We start from the raw sequence: 18718 nt of genomic DNA on the forward strand, positions 1-18718 counted from the left end.
GATAAATAAAATAAGTAATTAATCACTAATAACCACAGAAATCTTTATTTATTCTTATATTAATACTTTTATCAATAAAATTATATTAATTATTACTTAAATTAATATTTTTTATTGAAATAATGATGTCTTTTGTGTGTCTTATTTGATGTAGAATTAAAACAAGTGTTTAAAAATAAAATATTCATTTATTCTAATAAAAATAAAATAAAATAATTGGTGAATATATAATATTCTTTATTAGAACAATTATCTCTTTTGTGTTTCTTGTTTATTAGATAAATAAAATAAGTAATTAATCACTAATAACCACAGAAATTTTTATTTATTCTTATATTAATACTTTTATCAATAAAATTATATTAATTATTACTTATATTAATATTTTTTATTGAAATAATGATGTCTTTTGTGTGTCTTATTTGTTGTAGAATTAAAACAAGTATTTAAAAATAAAAAATTCATTTATTCTAATAAAAATAAAATAAAATAATTGGTGAATATATAATATTCTTTATTAGAACAATTATCTCTTTTGTGCTTCTTGTTTATTAGATAAATAAAATAAATAATTAATCACTAAAAACCACAGATATTTTTATTTATTCTTATATTAATACTTTTATCAGTAAAATTATATTAAATTATTACTTAAATTAATATTTTTTATTGAAATAATGATGTCTTTTGTGTGTCTTATTTGTTGTAGAATTAAAACAAGTGTTTAAAAATAAAATATTCATTTATTCTAATAAAAATAAAATAAAATAATTGGTGAATATATAATATTCTTTATTAGAACAATTATCTCTTTTGTGTTTCTTGTTTATTAGATAAATAAAATAAGTAATTAATCATTAATAACCACTGAAATCTGTATTTATTCTTATATTAACATTTTTATCAATGAAATTACGTTAAATTATTACTTAAAATAATATTTTTCATTGGTACAATTATCTATTTTGTGTTTTTTGTAGAGTTGAAACACGTATTAAAAAATGAAATATTCACTTATTCTAATAAAAATAAAATAAAATAATTGGTGAATATATAATATTCCTAATTAGAACAAAGATCTCTTTTGTGTATCTTGTTTATTGCAGAGTTAAGTTAAGTATTTAAAAATAAAACAACTTGATCCATGATTTTCCAGAAAAAGTCGAATTATCAAGAATTATCAAATAATAATTTTCACCCTGGACTGAACCCAATTTATTACAATAACTATGAGTCTCTTTAATGCTTCTTGTTCCTGTAAAAAATAATAATTTTAATGATCATAAATTGATACGTCAGTGAATTTTTAAAAAATAAACTCAAAAATTTTCATAAAAAATCCGTAATTAATCCACATATCATAATTTTAAACTGAATAATGTAACTTCATAGACACCGAACAAGTAAACCCCCACTGAACCGTTCCAGAAGTCGAAGAGATTTTAATCCGCGATGCACGTCCCTATTCATTAACACAAACAAACCGGATGCGTCCGCGTATCGTATAAATTGATCCGACTCCTTTAAAACTAAACATGTGCGGATTATTTCGATTCATAAATATTTTTATGGTGCGGCCCGAAGGTGATCGAGACTAAACACTGTGTGTGTGCACTGCGCAAAATCGTATCATGCTTTATGTGTGCTAAGTAACTTATCTTGTGGCCATAATTAAGCCGCTTTCAGGCCACCGAAATGAAAGTAAACAAACAGCCTTAATTGTGATACTCCGAGAAAGACACGAGGCATCAACGTACTGTTTAAAAAACTTCTTCGTAAAAATATTTACGGCCCTACTAACCCACTGAAACCGACGGATTTTATCAGTTAAACTCATTTTATAACCGTCCGGAGATAAGCCCTTTAATATCTAGACTTGGACAGTTTTTTCCTAAAGCAATTACATTAATAAATGGTCTGTATGTTTGTACGGGTCTCCGGTTCAATATTTACAACCTGTTGCGACATGTTGCGCCGAAAGTTCGGTTCGTTGACATGTCTGCAGTCTGGGAGTCGGGGATTCGATTAAGTTCGCAAAAGTGCTGCACTGAGTCGTTTGGGAGTTTTATAAATATGTTGAGGATCAGCTCAGGAATTGTGTGTGGACGAATTAATAAATCATAAGCCATTATAATTAGGTTTAATATGTGTGTTAGTACATTTATCTGTTGTGCAATTATCGCATTCATTATTATTAATTATTGTTGCAATGATACTAGCAGTCAATTGGAATTTTATTGTAATTATTGTCTCAGCTAAAAACAATAGACGTCCTTCATAATCAGAGCAGTTTTGAATATTAAATTGTTGTTTCTTTACAATCTTTCAAATCGATTATATATAAAAATAGGTCCAAAAGTTTTACACATATACATACATAATGTTTAAACTGTTTTAAATTACATAAATAATGCTCAAAAAGTTTTGTAACAGTCTTAATTGTTTATAGAACCATTAAAAAGTCTGAAACTGTATGAATGTTGTTTAAGAACTCCTATAATTATCACAAGCTTCACAAAAATTTTAATATAATATAGAATTGTTTAAGAAGTATTATAATGTATAAAATTGCTTAAGAAGTTTCACAAATGTCATTATTATATAGAGTACCATTAACAAATTACAAATTTTATAAAAATTGTCTTAATTAAATATTCGGTACTTATAAAATTAAATAAGAAGTTTTATAACTATCCTAATTACAAACAGAATTGTTTAAGAAAGATTAGAGTGCATAAAATTGCATAAAAATATTCATAATTGCCCAATTTTAAATTTCATAGTTGTCTTTATAATATACAAAAATGTTTAAATAGTTTTAAAATACATTAAAAATACTCAAGAACTGTTACAAAACAGTCTTAATTGTGATAGAATAATTAAAAGGTTTTAAACTGTATAAAAATTGTTCAAGAAGTATAAAAATATATAAAAATTGTACAAAATTACTTAAAAATTGCTAACAAGTCTCATAATTGTTTTGATTACATATATAACAGTTTAAAAAGTTTTAAAATACATAAAATATGCTTAAGAAGACGGTCTTAATTGTATATAGAGTCATCAAAATGTTTAAACTGTATGAAAATTGTTTGTGGAAGTTCCAAATTGTATCTTAATTGTATACAGAAATGTGTAAGAAATGTGAAATTGAACAAAATTACTTAAAAATGTTCATAGTTGCATACTTTTATAAATTTTAAACTGTATAAAAATTGCTGACAAGTCTCATAATTGTTTTGATTACATATAGAACTGTTTAAAAAGTTTTAAAATACATAAAAAATGCTCAAGAAGACTGTCTTAATTGTATGTAGTCATCAAAATGTTTAAACTGTATGAAAATTGTTTGTGGAAGTTTCAAATTGTAAACAGAAATATTTAAGAAATGTGAAATTGTACAAAATTACTTATAAATGTTCATAATTGCATACACTACCAATTTTAAACTGTATAAACATTGTTAACAAGTCTCATAATTGTTTTGATTACATATAGAACTGTTTAAAATGTTTTAAAATACATAAAAAATGCTCAAGAAGACAGTCTTAATTGTATATAGAGCCATCAAAAAGTTTTAAACTGTATGAAAATTGTAGAAGTTTCATATTTGTCTTAATTATATGTAATGTTTAAACAATTTAAAAATACATAACAAAACAGTTTAAACAGTTTTAATATACATAAAAAATACTTAAGCAGTTTTACAACATTCTAAGTTGTATATAAAATCATCAAAAAGTTTTGAACTGTATGAAAATTGTTCAACAAGTAGAAAAATATATAAAAATTGGTCAAGAAGTTTTATAATTATCCTAATTTTATACAGAAATGTTTAAGAAATATTAAATTGTATAAAATTACTTAAAAATGTTCATAATTGTATCCATTACTAATTTTAAACTGTATAAAAATTGCTGACAAGTCTCATAGTTGTTTTAACTATATATAGAACTGTTTAACATGTTTTAAAATACATAAAAAATCCTCAAGAAGACAATCTTAATTGTATATAGAGCCATCAAAAAGTTTTAAACTGTATGAATATTGTTTGTAGAAGTTTCATATTAGTCTTAATTATATATAATGCTTAAACAATTTTAAAATACATAAAAAAACAGTTTAAACAGTTTTAATATACATAAAAAACACTTAAGCAGCTTTACAAACAAAAGTTTTAAACTGTATGAAAATTGTTCAAGAAGTATAAAAATATATAAAAATTGGTCAAGAAGTTCTATAACTATCCTAATTTTATACAGAAATATTTAAGAAATATGAAATTGTACAAAATTACTTCAAAATGTCATAATTGTATACATTATCAATTTTAAACTGTATAAAAATGACCAACAAGTCCCATACAGACCCATCAAAAAGTTTTAAACTGTATGATAATTATTTATATTCTTTGTTATTTGTCTTAATTATATATTAGAAATGTTACTAATACCCTAATTATGTTATGTTGTTATTGCTTAGGAAGTTTCACAACTCTCTTAATTTTATACGGAAATGTTGTAGGAAGTTGCACATTAAAATAATTTGATTTATGAATCTTAACTAAATTTTCTGGTAGTTAAATTTTTCCCCACGACTCCCAACATCAATGAGATTCGTTCGGCGTACATTATCGGGGTTAAATTTCCATTACTTGGGGTTCCATTATTGATAATAACGAAATTTCATGGGTGCAGTACTTCGGTAATTCAATTTGCTTTCAGGTAGAATCATCAATTTGTTCAGGCTGTCAATCACAATCAGATGGATTTATTATGGAAATAAACTTATGCACCTTAGATTTATCTAAAACTAGTTTTTTTTGTCAGGAAAGTGCAGCTAATATTTGTGCACCATCATAAAACACGCCATGCAGCAGGAATGGAGTATGTTAGTACGAATAGTCGTCGTGCGTTGAAAGAACAAGTCGGACTTTTATAAATAGAGTCTCGCTCGTTCGAAACGACCGCCACTTTATTTATTCATAACTCGTAGACACATTGAAGCAATTGTGTTTCATGAAGCCGGACGATTAACTTATTTTTCCACGCACCCTTCAAGATAATAACGTTTCCTGTTACAATCAGATTTATTTATGTGCTGCGTCACATGCACAGACACCGAAAAAGTTACAAGTTAATAAATAATTTTATAGATAAAGATAAGGACAATGTTGCCAAATACGAAATCAGTTCTTTGACCTTTCAGCAAAGTTGCTTCCAGTCGAAGCTCTTCGGCCGTCTTAGAAGTCATTGGACTCCTCACAAGAGTAACTTCAGTTACAGTTCAGTTACATGAGATTTCCTAATTTCTTTTTCAGTCGTGTCGCAATCATACACGGCCAACGTGATGGACGAGAGCGTGCTGAAAGGTAACACCGCAATCTTCAAGTGTCACATACCGAGTTTCGTGAGCGACTTCGTGCACGTCACGTCGTGGATCGAGGACGATAAGAACGAGATCCTCTCGAGGGACGACGAATACGGTGCGTGATCAGCAATTAATCGGTTTTATAGTTAACACTGATTAACCAATTAGATTACTTTGTCGCGGGCAAAACATAAACCAGAACTTGACACACAAAGACGATCTGCGTTACCACTTAAATAAGATTCGCCTTGTGGGCGTAGTACTGCTCCAACGTACTTTTGCGTCGTACGCGTCCGCCACATCGGTTTTGTAATTGCTGTTAGTTAGAATAACGGCGACAATTATCGCGTTGACAGTAAATTTTTTGGACATCTGGAACTCCTAGATCCCATTTCACCTCCAAACTCCCGAATCCATCCCCCGTTTATTAAACTAGTTGATCTGTCAAAGAATATTCCCAACGTTTGGTGACTATTCTTCGACGCCAGATCTCCGTCGTCGTGTTCAAGCAAATCTCAAGGGCTTTTTGTCTAATTTTAACTCGAATTTAAATCCCACCGAACGATTTACTGGGTGGGTGTGTTTAAACGCTTTTTGTTTGCTTGAAGATGATTTTGGCGGCTTAGGAATTTGTTAAGGACCTTGACCGTTTTTGCCATGGCGATGAAGAGACACAAATGAAATATTTAAAATGATTTTATAAAGTAGTAAGCTTGAGAATTATGTGCGGAAGTTTGACAATTGTTTTATATGTTTGGAAAGATTCTAAACTATATAAATAAATAAAGAATTGAGTAAATTCTAAAATTATTTAAAGAATATTCACATTTCCTTCAATTGTATACAGAAGAAGTTTTAAATTTTATGAAAACTGTTTAAAAAGCTTCAAATCTACTTTAATATTATACAGATTTCTTGAAAAATGTTTAAAGTGTATGAAAAAGTTTCGAATCTATCTTAACAGCACACATAATTCTTTAGAAAGCTTTTAGCTATATAAAAATTACATAAGAAGCTTCATATCTTTCTTCGTATAGACAAAATTATTTAAGAAGATTCACGTTTTTTTTAACTGTATACAGAATTCTTGAAGAAGTTTTAACTGTATGAAAACTATTTCAGAAGCTTCACATCTACCTTAATCTGTATACAGAATTCCTGAAGAATTTTTAAAATGTATGGAAGTCGTTTAAATAAGTTTCAAATCTACCCAAACACCATTCAGAATTCTTTAGAAAGCTTTTAGCTATATAAAAAGTACATAAGAAGCTCCATAACTTTTTTTGTATAGGCAAAATTGTTTAAGGACTTTCACTATTGTCTTTTTAGTACACAGAACTGAGTAAAAAGTTTTAATCTTGTAAAATTATTTAAGAAGATTCACGTTTTCTTTAACTGTATACAGAATTCTTGAAGAAGTTTTAGCTGTATGAAAACTATTTCAGAAGCTTCATATCTACCTTAATATGTATACAGAATTCCTGAAGAAGTTTTAAAATGTATGAAAGTCGTTTAAAAAAGTTTCAAATCTACCCAAACACCATTCAGAATTCTTTAGAAAGCTTTTAGCTATATAAAAAGTACATAAGACGCTCCATAACTTTTTTTGTATAGGCAAAATTGTTTAAGGACTTTCACTATTGTCTTTTTAGTACACAGAACTGAGTAAAAAGTTTTAATCTTGTAAAATTATTTAAGAAGATTCACGTTTTCTTTAACTGTATACAGAATTCTTGAAGAAGTTTTAGCTGTATGAAAACTGTTTCAGAAGCTTCATATCTACCTTAATCTGTATACAGAATTCCTGAAGAAGTTTTAAAATGTATGAAAGTCGTTTAAAAAAGTTTCAAATCTACCCAAACACCATTCAGAATTCTTTAGAAAGCTTTTAGCTATATAAAAAGTACATAAGAAGCTCCATAACTTTTTTGTATAGGCAAAATGGTTTAAGGACTTTCACTATTGTCTTTATAGTACACAGAACTGAGTAAAAAGTTTTAATCTTGTAAAATTATTTAAGAAGATTCACGTTTTCTTTAACTGTATACAGAATTCTTGAAGAAGTTTTAACTGTATGAAAACTGTTTCAGAAGCTTCACATCTACCTTAATCTGTATACAGAATTCCTGAAGAAGTTTTAAAATGTATGAAAGTCGTTTAAAAAAGTTTCAAATCTACCTTAACACCATTCAGAATTCTTTAGAAAGCTTTTAGCTATATAAACAGTACATAAGAAGCTTCGTATCTTTCTTCGTATGGACAAATTTGTTTAAGAACTTTCACTATTTTTTTATAGTATACAGAACTGAGTAAATAGTTTTAATCTTGTAAAATTGTTTAAGAAGATTCACGTTCTCTTTAATTGTGTATAGAATTCTTGAAGAAGTTTTAACTGTATGATATCTGTTTAAGAAGCTTCACATCTACCTTAATCTGTATACAGAATTCTTTAGAAAGTTTTTAGCTTAATAAAAATTAGATAAGAAGCTTCATAACTTTCTTCGTGTAGACAAAACTGTTTAAGAACTTTATCCATTGTCTTTATAGTATACAGAACTGAGTATACAGTTTTAATCTTGATAAAATTATTTATTCTTGACAAATTACTTTCGTATTGTACAGTGTTAATAAAATAATGAAAACAACATTCTTTTGCCACGTTTAAAAGTCTTCATCACCGTGGAATTGATGGTAGGGTCAAATTAGTCAACACCACTAACACAATTTTTACATTCACCCCAAACAGACAGCAAATATTTGGTCCTCCCATCCGGTGAATTGCACATCAGAGATGTCGGAGCCGAAGACGGTTACAAATTGTATCAGTGTCGCACCAAACACCGTCTGACAGGCGAAACAAGATTGAGCGCAACCAAGGGCAAACTGGTCGTCACCGGTAAGTGATTTTGCAAAAGCATTCATTAACAAAAACAAAATAACACTCCTGATCTGTATTACCGTCATCGATGTATCTGATTGAACTGTGACTGTGTAATTTGAATCCACGGCGTCGGTAACACAGACCAGGAAGCGTTTGAGCGGCGCCCAGGAATTAGTTCAAATCGTCCTCTAACCCGAAGCGACAATGTGTTTTGTTTCCGACAATGGGCGCTTTAAAAATAGACGAGGGGAACGTTAAACTGGGAAAGACATTTAATTGCTGACAATAGAACTTCGATGCGGGGGTTTGTCAGCCACTTAAACTAACTTAAGGGCTCATTAAATAAAGGATAATGTTTTTGTAGGTGGCCCAAACAGTTCTTTTAATTAACATTCGAAAAACAGGAGGCGGAACGAATTTGACAGTACCTGGGCGCTCGACGAGGGCGCACGATTTTTTTTTTAAATTTCGTGCGTTCCTGTCGGACAAATTACAATAGTTACGGGTGTTCAATAGAGTTTCCCACACGACGGTGCACAGTTATAATTGTTCGTGCATTATTTATTCCAATAACGCGCGACGGTTTTCGATTATTGTGCGGGTTTATTCAATAACATGCGTGATCGGTGTCGCAAATTAAGCGGAAGAGATTCGTCGAAGGACGAAATGAATTGATTAAAAGTGCATGGTCAAATGAGACATGTTAAATTTGTTTAAAAAGTGCTCATAATTATTTAAATTGTATAGAAAGTTGCATTGAGAATTATTTAGGAAGTTTGAAATTGCATAATAATTGCTTAAGAAGTCTCACATCTATCACAAATATGTGTAGACCTGCTCAGGAATTTTATAGTTTCATAAAAAGTCTCACAACTGTCTTAATTGTATAGAAAACTGTTTAGAAAGTTGGAAAAAGTGCTTAAAATATTTCATAATTATTTAAATTGTATAGAAAGTTATATTGAGAATTGTTTAGGAAGTTTAAAATTGCATAATAAATGCTTAAGAAGTTTCACATCTATCACAAATATGTGTAACCTGCTCAGGAAGTTTATAATTTCATAAAAAGTCTCACAACTGTCTTAATTGTACAGAAAACTGTTTAGAAAGTTGGAAAAAGTGCTTAAAATATTTCATAATTATTTAAATTGTTCAGAAAGTTATATTGAGAATTGTTTAGGAAGTTTAAAATTGCATAATAAATGCTTAAGAAGTTTCACATCTATCACAAATATGTGTAACCTGCTCAGGAAGTTTATAATTTCATAAAAAGTCTCACAACTGTCTTAATTGTATAGAAAACTGTTTGGAAAATTGGAAAAGGTGCTTAAAATATTTCATAATTATTTAAATTGTATAGAAAGTTATATTGAGAATTGTTTAGGAAGTTTAAAATTGCATAATAAATGCTTAAGAAGTTTCACATCTATCACAAATATGTGTAACCTGCTCAGGAAGTTTATAATTTCATAAAAAGTCTCACAACTGTCTTAATTGTATAGAAAACTGTTTAGAAAGTTGGAAAAAGTGCTTAAAATATTTCATAATTATTTAAATTGTATAGAAAGTTACATTGAGAATTGTTTAGGAAGTTCAAAATTGCATAATAAATGCTTAAGAAGTTTCACATCTATCACAAATATGTGTAACCTGCTCAGGAAGTTTATAATTTCATAAAAAGTCTCACAACTGTCTTAATTGTATAGAAAACTGTTTAGAAAGTTGGAAAAAGTGCTTAAAATATTTCATAATTATTTAAATTGTATAGAAAGTTATATTGAGAATTGTTTAGGAAGTTTAAAATTGCTTAATAAATGCTTAAGAAGTTTCACATCTATCACAAATATGTGTAACCTGCTCAGGAAGTTTATAATTTCATAAAAAGTCTCACAACTGTCTTAATTGTATAGAAAACTGTTTAGAAAGTTGGAAAAAGTGCTTAAAATATTTCATAATTATTTAAATTGTATAGAAAGTTATATTGAGAATTGTTTAGGAAGTTCAAAATTGCATAATAAATGCTTAAGAAGTTTCACATCTATCACAAATATGTGTAACCTGCTCAGGAAGTTTATAATTTCATAAAAAGTCTCACAACTGTCTTAATTGTACAGAAAACTGTTTAGAAAGTTGGAAAAAGTGCTTAAAATATTTCATAATTATTTAAATTGTTCAGAAAGTTATATTGAGAATTGTTTAGGAAGTTTAAAATTGCATAATAAATGCTTAAGAAGTTTCACATCTATCACAAATATGTGTAACCTGCTCAGGAAGTTTATAATTTCATAAAAAGTCTCACAACTGTCTTAATTGTATAGAAAACTGTTTGGAAAATTGGAAAAGGTGCTTAAAATATTTCATAATTATTTAAATTGTATAGAAAGTTATATTGAGAATTGTTTAGGAAGTTTAAAATTGCATAATAAATGCTTAAGAAGTTTCACATCTATCACAAATATGTGTAACCTGCTCAGGAAGTTTATAATTTCATAAAAAGTCTCACAACTGTCTTAATTGTACAGAAAACTGTTTAGAAAGTTGGAAAAAGTGCTTAAAATATTTCATAATTATTTAAATTGTATAGAAAGTTATATTGAGAATTGTTTAGGAAGTTTAAAATTGCATAATAAATGCTTAAGAAGTTTCACATCTATCACAAATATGTGTAACCTGCTCAGGAAGTTTATAATTTCATAAAAAGTCTCACAACTGTCTTAATTGTACAGAAAACTGTTTAGAAAGTTGGAAAAAGTGCTTAAAATATTTCATAATTATTTAAATTGTATAGAAAGTTATATTGAGAATTGTTTAGGAAGTTTAAAATTGCATAATAAATGCTTAAAAAGTTTCACATCTATCACAAATATGTGTACCCTGCTCAGGAAGTTTATAATTTCATAAAAAGTCTCACAACTGTCTTAATTGTATAGAAAACTGTTTGGAAAATTGGAAAAGGTGCTTAAAATATTTCATAATTATTTAAATTGTATAGAAAGTTATATTGAGAATTGTTTAGGAAGTTTAAAATTGCATAATAAATGCTTAAGAAGTTTCACATCTATCACAAAATTGTGTAGACCTGCTCAACCTGACCTGACCTGACAACTGTCTTTCTTGCATAGACAACCGTTTAAAAATTTAACAACTATATTAGAGAGCTTTTTGAGAGGTTTCAAATTACAAAAAAGCTTAAGAAGTCTCATAACTGCTAAATAATATTTTTAAGTTTGAGAAGTCTATTTAATATATTTATGCGTCCCTTAGTTACAAGTTAACCAGAAGACATTCATTTTAATGATAATTAAAACTAACTAAGAATGCATGGTAAAAATAAAACATTTTTAAACTCATAAACTCAGACAATTGTCTTAATTATCGGTTTGTTGACACAACTGTTGGAATTTAAGGTTCGTCGAGTTCCTTTCCATTTTAAGCCGAAGAATGATGCTCAACAATAAAAAATTATCTGTTGAATCTTAATTGTTTGCACACAAATTAACGTGCTAACATCACATTTCCACGTCATAAAAAGGAGCAACGAATACAATAACTGGACGAAAACGTTAAGCATAAAATTGAAGTGTGTCATAAATATCCGGGACTCTCGATTTCGTCCGGAAAACGCTTGTTTCCTGCTGGCGAAGAGCGTTTCGCTGTCGCGTACACCCGGTAGGTTGTTTTCGTGGCAATTAAAAACCGTCATAATTAGAATCAATTACGAGCGTTGAATTCAATCCGGCGGACAGGAAACGATGGTCACCGGGAAGCGGTCGTGTTAACCGGCGAATTAATAATGTTCAACTACAATATTTGAACGTCTTTATTTAGTTTTACGAGCCGGGTGCAATAAATCGGGATGTTTGCGTTGGTTGTCAAAGGAAAGGCCGACGGGACGCTATGAATTCTTTATAATTCATGACGTACGTACGTTCAGGTCACGATAACCGTCCAGTAAGATTATCTTTGTTATTTATTCATTCGAATTATTTCAATTTTACTGTGGCAGATTTCACGAATAACATAAAGTTATTTTTACAACAAACAAGGGGTTGTTATCACGCTCCTGGGGGATGTAATAAAGTACAAGTGGCACATGTTGATCGTTGCCAAGTCTTATAAATGTCAAATATCTTTTATGAGTCCATTAGTAACAAAACTGGCTCAACCTAACAAGCTTAATGCAATACACTCAGGTCGTAAAGTATTTAATCATGGAACAACAGTTTTTTACTTTGTATTTCAAAAAATAAACCATTTTTGGGTCATAGATTTATTAATTATTGTTTGGCGTACTTTAATGAATCTGAACTTGGCAAGTAATGAATGAAAGAGGTTACGAGGAACTTGACCTAATTGTGCGTCGTATTAACATCAATAATAAAACATTAACATTTTATTTTATAAATGTTATTTAAACTTTGCCGCCTTTTAAGTAAATTAGTACCAACTGCTGCACATATAAAAACCTAAGAAGTACCAACCTAATGTTATAAAAGAACTCAAGCGATGTTGCCATTTAATTTTATTACAGATACCTTTTTTATCGATAATTTAAAATTTCATTTTATAAGTTAAGTTTATAGTATAGAAAAATAAAACAATTATTTATATATTTACTATAAACTTTATTATACATGCATTTAAAAAATACATACTATATGTAACTAATACATAATTACAAAGAAGAAATTGTTACAAAAATAAAAATTTGAAAGTCATAAAACAATACTTGAAAATTTTATTGTATTAATAATTAAAAACGAATAAAAAAATCAATGCTGAATTAGACGAAAACAAAAACAAAAAGAATTTCGTGACATTGGATGTGATGAACAACAACAACAACAACATTATGATTCATTATTATTATAACAAATACAAACATAAATTAGGACATAAGTTAACAAAAGGGTACTTACAAGATAAATTGTTTCAAAAACAACAACTAAAGAAGAAGATATTATTATAGATATCTTTTTATCCATCATTTTATAGAAAGCGGGAAATTTTAAATTTCAAATTTGTATAGGTTAGGTTAGGTAGGTATTTATAATATATAAGATTAATAATAATATTATTAATAGTATTAATTTAGTTAGGGAAAGTAAAAAAAATACTCATTCAAAAATAAGTTTCTTTGTAGGTAGGTACTACATTATATTATTACTTAAAGATAAGTACCCAAAAGTTACACAAAAGTACTATGTATTTTGATAAAATATTAATAATTAATTTCTAAACGTTGAAGCCACAAAGAAAATTATTTTCTTGAGCTAGTTGTACTTTTATGGTACTTGCTTTTACGCATATATCTGGACGCAGCACATTTTTTATTAGTGAATTCAGTAACAAACACCAATAATGCACCATACTTGCTATAAACATAACCCCACTTTTCTAAAAAATTAACTGGAGGTCTTGATCTCTGTTGGGAGGTGGTACCGAAAGTGATAAAAACATGAGATATTAAGTTAGGAAAAGTAAAAAAATGCTTGTTTAAAAATAAGATTTATTTCTAGGTACTACATTATATTATTGCTTAAAGATAAGTACCCAAAAAACACAAAAGTACTATGTATTTCGATAAAATATTAATAATAAAATTCTAAACGTTGAAGCCACAAAGGAAATTATTTTCTTGAGCTAGTTGTACTTTTATGGTACTTGCTTTTACTTATATATTTGGACGCAGCTCATTTTTTATTAGTGAAATTCAGTAACGAATAACAATAATACACCATACTTCCCATAAACATAACCCCACTTTTATAAAAAATTAACCGGAGGTCGTGACCTCTGTTGGAGGGTGGTACCAAAAGTGATAAAGACATGAAATAATAAAAAATAAATAAAAAAATTTAATAATTATTTAATTGTGGAAAAATAGTAATTATAAATATTCTAATATATTTACTGTAAGTAATGTAAGATATACATATAAGTATTGTTGTTAATACAAGACAATCCTCAGAAAATTATCAGAAATTACATATTATTAGTGAATGAAGAAACTACATAATAAATGATATAATTATTCTTAGTGTCATATGGCCACAAAAATGATTGATTGTCCCCCAATTGCACCTTAATCCAATCATCCAATTGATAATGATAATTCCGCGATGATCGATCATTGGGAAAACTCTGTTGATCCGCCGTCGAAGCCGGGAGAACTTTTAATTTCCGCTGTTCGGTCCGACAATGTTTGCGGAGCACAATTAAACGTGGAATACGAATCGGCAATAAAATCGAGTGGAAGCCCGCACACAAACAACCGCCACACGTGGCTGGAACTTTCAATTGTCATTGTTCCTTTTTAATTCTGATGAATGATAAGGAACCCAACCTTTTGCCATTGTGTTTCGTGGTCCTTGTGAATGGCTTCCATAAATTCGACTCTCATCAGGTCAAATATGCGTTTAATAGATTAGGTGTGACTCTTTGGTAATAAGCAAATTAATGCTCCGAACGCGTGACAGCGGCAAATTAAAAGCCACCTCGAGCCAAACATGCAAAACTTCACCTGAGCCTCATTTAATGTCGTGGGTGAATTTTTGTACTTGAAGGAGTGAGCAAAAAGGGCCTAAGTAATAAACATTCTTCCTTTTTGCCACTTCATTAAACATTAAGTGTAACCATGATGAAAGATACTCGTTATGTTTCATCATCGTTTAGATGGCAAAAGCCATGATTTACCTGAATGTTGGGATAGGGTACCCTTGCTTCTCAAAACGGGCACTGTCAAAATTACAATTTGGAATCATTTTTTACGAAAAATACAATAAATAGTACCTGTCCTTTGTATCCGGAAACCTCCTCCCAATATTCCACCAAGCTTTCCGTGCTTTTGGCCAGAGACAAGGTTAGTACCGACGACTGGGTACCCTCGCCCCACCTGCTAATGATTTCCATCATTGGGGAGTTTTAGGTGGGAAAGGTAAGTTCGGTTTGTTTTCTAGAGCCGGTCACAAGCGCCGGACCACGGTTCCCCCTTGAAACCAGAAAGGACTATCTCTATAACCGAAACGACACTCTTAATTTATTGTGCCCCGCTCAAGGATTCCCCGTACCACTCACAAGGTATCTAACTTCCTTTCGTAGTCTTATTATTTGTTAGTATTATATAAGGTAAGTTCAGGACCGGTGGTACCCTTCCCAGCTTAAGTGACTCTTGAGTGAGGTAATTTCGTTGTTTCTTAGAGCCAGTCGCTTCGGTACTTCCAAAGTTCCCAACTATGGACAACTCGAGGTCGTTCAAGGGGTCGCTAGATAGCAGTATAACTCTTCTTTGTCCGGCTCAGGCGTTTCCGGTACCACTTTATAGGTTAGTAACGTTTTGATTAGCACGTCGGTACCCTTTGTTTCCGTTAGAGAAGTGTACCAGTTTGTTTTCTGCCTTAGAACCTGTCGGTAGTGTCCGGCCTAACATTCCCAAGTTTCCTACTGTCGATAATTATAACGGAGGAAGTGATTTGGCTTTGGTATGTCCTGCGCAAGCATACCCCGCCCCTTCTTTCAGGTAATGCCTGGTGGTACTTCTCATTTTGTTTGTGTATCGTCATTGTAGAACCAGTTGGTAGTGTCAGGCCAAACATTCCCAGTTTCCCCACAATATTTAATAGTGTGGAGGGTCGAGATTTGTCAGTCATTTGCCCGGCGCAAGCGTACCCGGCTCCCGCCTTCAGGTATATAATTTCCACCCTTTTACTTCGTAGAACCTATCGGTACTGTCATACCAAAACTAACATCCGGAGACGAAACTCGTACAGTGCACACCCACTTTACTGCAACCGTCACAATGATGTGCCCAATGCAGGCATACCCCGTCCCAATATTTAGGTAACTACATCCACCTCTTCCTTTCTGTAGAACCCATAGGAACAGTCGCACCAAAACTGACGTCAGGCGACGAAATCAGAACGTCCCACTTTAAACAGTCGTCCACAATCACCATGCTTTGCCCCATGCAAGCCTATCCAGTTCCAAACTTCAGGTAGTACTTATTTAGTTTGACTAGCGTGAATGTCCTTAGAACCCATCGGTACGGTCGCGCCGAAACTCACCTCGAGCGACATCCGAGTAGTCCAAGTCTCCAACTCCCAACCCTCAACCATGGCGTGCCCTATGCAAGGTTACCCCGTCCCGATCCAAAGGTGAGTCAATTTTTCTCCGTCAGAACCCGTGGGAAGCGTCGCCCCCCGTTTGACCGCCGGCACTTCCAAGATTCAAACTCTGGAAGGGCCCAACGGCGCGAGTATCACGATGCTTTGTCCCGGCCAAGCCTTCCCCGTTCCCAACTACAGGTACTTAACCTATTGAGGTAAATATAGCTCGTCGTTTTTGTAGAACCCGTCGGTACGGTCAAGCCCAATTTTCCGACCCTCGATAAAAGTCGCACGTTCGAAACGTCAGTCGGATTAAGCGTAACCGTCCTGTGTCCAGCACAAGCGTATCCAGTCCCAATGATCAGGTACTCATTTAGTAGTTGTTTCCTCAGAGCCCATCAGTAGTACCTTGCCCAAGGTGTCTTCTAAATCCAAGTACGATGTCATTGAGTACAGAATTGAATCCACGGTGTCGCTCGTTTGTCCTGCGCAAGGCTTTCCGGTGCCCTACTTTAGGTTAGTTTTGTTTTGTCTCAGAACCTTTGGGTACCAGACCTCCCACCTTGGCCACCAATGTCAAAAGGACTTGGATCGAGGAAAATTTGAACAAGGACATTGCTCTGTTGTGTCAGGGGCAAGCGTTCCCCGCCCCAACTTTCAGGTAATCCGCCTTGACATGTTTTGTTTTAATTAGAACCCATCGGTTCTCGGGCGCCCGGATTGGTGTCGGATGTTAGGAGCATAACGATCGAAAAACGTTCCGGCATCGGTTTGTCGTTGTTGTGTCAGGCCCAAGGGTACCCTAGTCCGGCGTTCAGGTAAACTATCGTCCTATTTTAGTATTTGTCCTCAGAACCCGTCGGTACTAGAGCACCTAAACTCCAGGCTGACTCCAAGTTTAAGTATATTGAAAGGGAAGCCCAGTCGGAAATACCCATCTTTTGTCAGGCACAAGGTTTCCCCGTCCCTTCATTCAGGTGATTAAAACTTATTTTCTTAACTAGAACCAGTTGGATCGAAGGCTCCCACTTTCTCCAATGATCTTAAAATGCTGGGGTACCAACGCGAGGCTGGTTCCAGTTTTGCTATGTTGTGTCCGGCACAGGCTCTACCTTTTCCAATGTTCAGGTAACTTCCCCCAGTACTATTTTAGTTGTTTCTTTTGATAGAACCCGTGGGTTATAAGGCACCAACCTTTTCGTCGGCGTCTAAAATTTTCTCATTCGACGTACCACTAGATGAAGGTTTCTCTTTGCTTTGTCCAGCGCAAGCGTTGCCGGTTCCCATGTTCAGGTACCTTTTAATTACATCCTAACTTTTATCTTTAATTTGCTAGAGCCCGTAGGATTTAAGGCACCAACGTTCTCCTCAGCCTCCAAAAGTTTTACATTTGTAATTAACGAAGAGGAAGGCTTTTCTTTGCTTTGTCCTGCTCAAGCAATGCCAGTTCCAATGTTCAGGTACTATTTGAGTACATTTTACCATTAAATTTCTTTTATCCAGAACCAGTTGGATTTAAGGCACCATCGTTTTCAAACGATGCTACCAGTATATCGTACACTCGTTCAGTAGGTCAAAGTTTTGGTTTGCTTTGCCAGGCACAAGGTCATCCCATTCCAATGTTCAGGTTTGTATTACATATAGTTCATTGTTTGTGGACTTATTATTCTTGTTAGAACCTGTTGGATTTACTCCCCCACGTCTGCCACCAAAGTCTAAACTAGATGCGGTGGTCGGTAAACACCTTGAAGCTATTGTTTTGCCTTGCGACGCCCAAGCTATGCCCACACCAATGTTCAGGTTTGTTAAAGCAAATTTATATATATTTTTTTCGTGATAGAACCAGTCGGCTCAAAAGCACCAGCTTTTTCCTCCGATTCCAAAGGGTTCATTTTTGAAAGGGAATATGGGAAGAGTTTCGCTTTGTTGTGTCCTGCCCAAGCACAACCAGCACCCATTTTTAAGTAAGTAAGGGTACACATCCTCCGGTAACCCAACTTCGATTGTAAGTATGCAATTTTTGCCAGAACCCGTAGGATCAAAGGCTCCAGCTTTCTCGTCCGACTCCAACGTGTTCTCGTTTAAACGCGAAGTGGGCAAAAGCTTCGCCCTCTTGTGTCCGGCCCAAGCCCAACCGCCACCTCTTTTCAAGTAAGTACCAAAAGGGTACTCCGTCCACATTCAGGTTAGCCCTCCGCCAAATCGTTCACTTTTGGTTCCCTTCAGAACCGGTGGGTTCCAAGGCGCCGGCCTTCTCTTCCGACTCGAAAATATTCTGGTTCGTGAGAGAAGCCAACGCCGATTTCGTGCTGCTGTGTCCCGCCCAGGCGCAGCCCGTCCCAATATTTAAGTAAGTCGTTTT

At 32.4% G+C, this 18718-nt stretch overlaps 1 protein-coding gene and 1 long non-coding RNA gene across 34 annotated transcripts in view; one reads left to right on the plus strand and one right to left on the minus strand.

Annotated features, from left to right (window-relative positions):
• The window catches only part of LOC109598916 (Down syndrome cell adhesion molecule-like protein Dscam2), a 71629-nt gene that overhangs the window by 17083 nt on the left and 35828 nt on the right, over nt 1–18718 (plus strand). For 26 of the 33 annotated variants that reach the window (XM_049967763.1, XM_049967751.1, XM_049967748.1 and 23 more), the window contains one exon: nt 8117–8266. In XM_049967763.1, coding sequence (XP_049823720.1) covers nt 8117–8266 — 150 coding nt within the window. Of the gene's footprint in view, nt 1–8116; nt 8267–15210; nt 15332–16498; nt 16555–16698; nt 16722–17050; nt 17175–17525; nt 17650–18491; nt 18508–18574; nt 18707–18718 lie in introns of those variants that run through there. The other 7 variants (XM_049967759.1, XM_049967755.1, XM_049967756.1 and 4 more) reach the window with 7 other exon arrangements.
• LOC109598917 (uncharacterized) lies at nt 14341–15387 on the minus strand. Its single transcript, XR_002191519.2, has 3 exons — nt 15329–15387; nt 15044–15265; nt 14341–14989 (listed from the first exon to the last, which is right to left on the minus strand). It is a non-coding gene; the product is annotated as an uncharacterized LOC109598917 (long non-coding RNA).

The sequence above is a fragment of the Aethina tumida genome, chromosome 5 (genome assembly GCF_024364675.1).
Source record: "Aethina tumida isolate Nest 87 chromosome 5, icAetTumi1.1, whole genome shotgun sequence".
NCBI lineage: Eukaryota > Metazoa > Arthropoda > Insecta > Coleoptera > Nitidulidae > Aethina > Aethina tumida.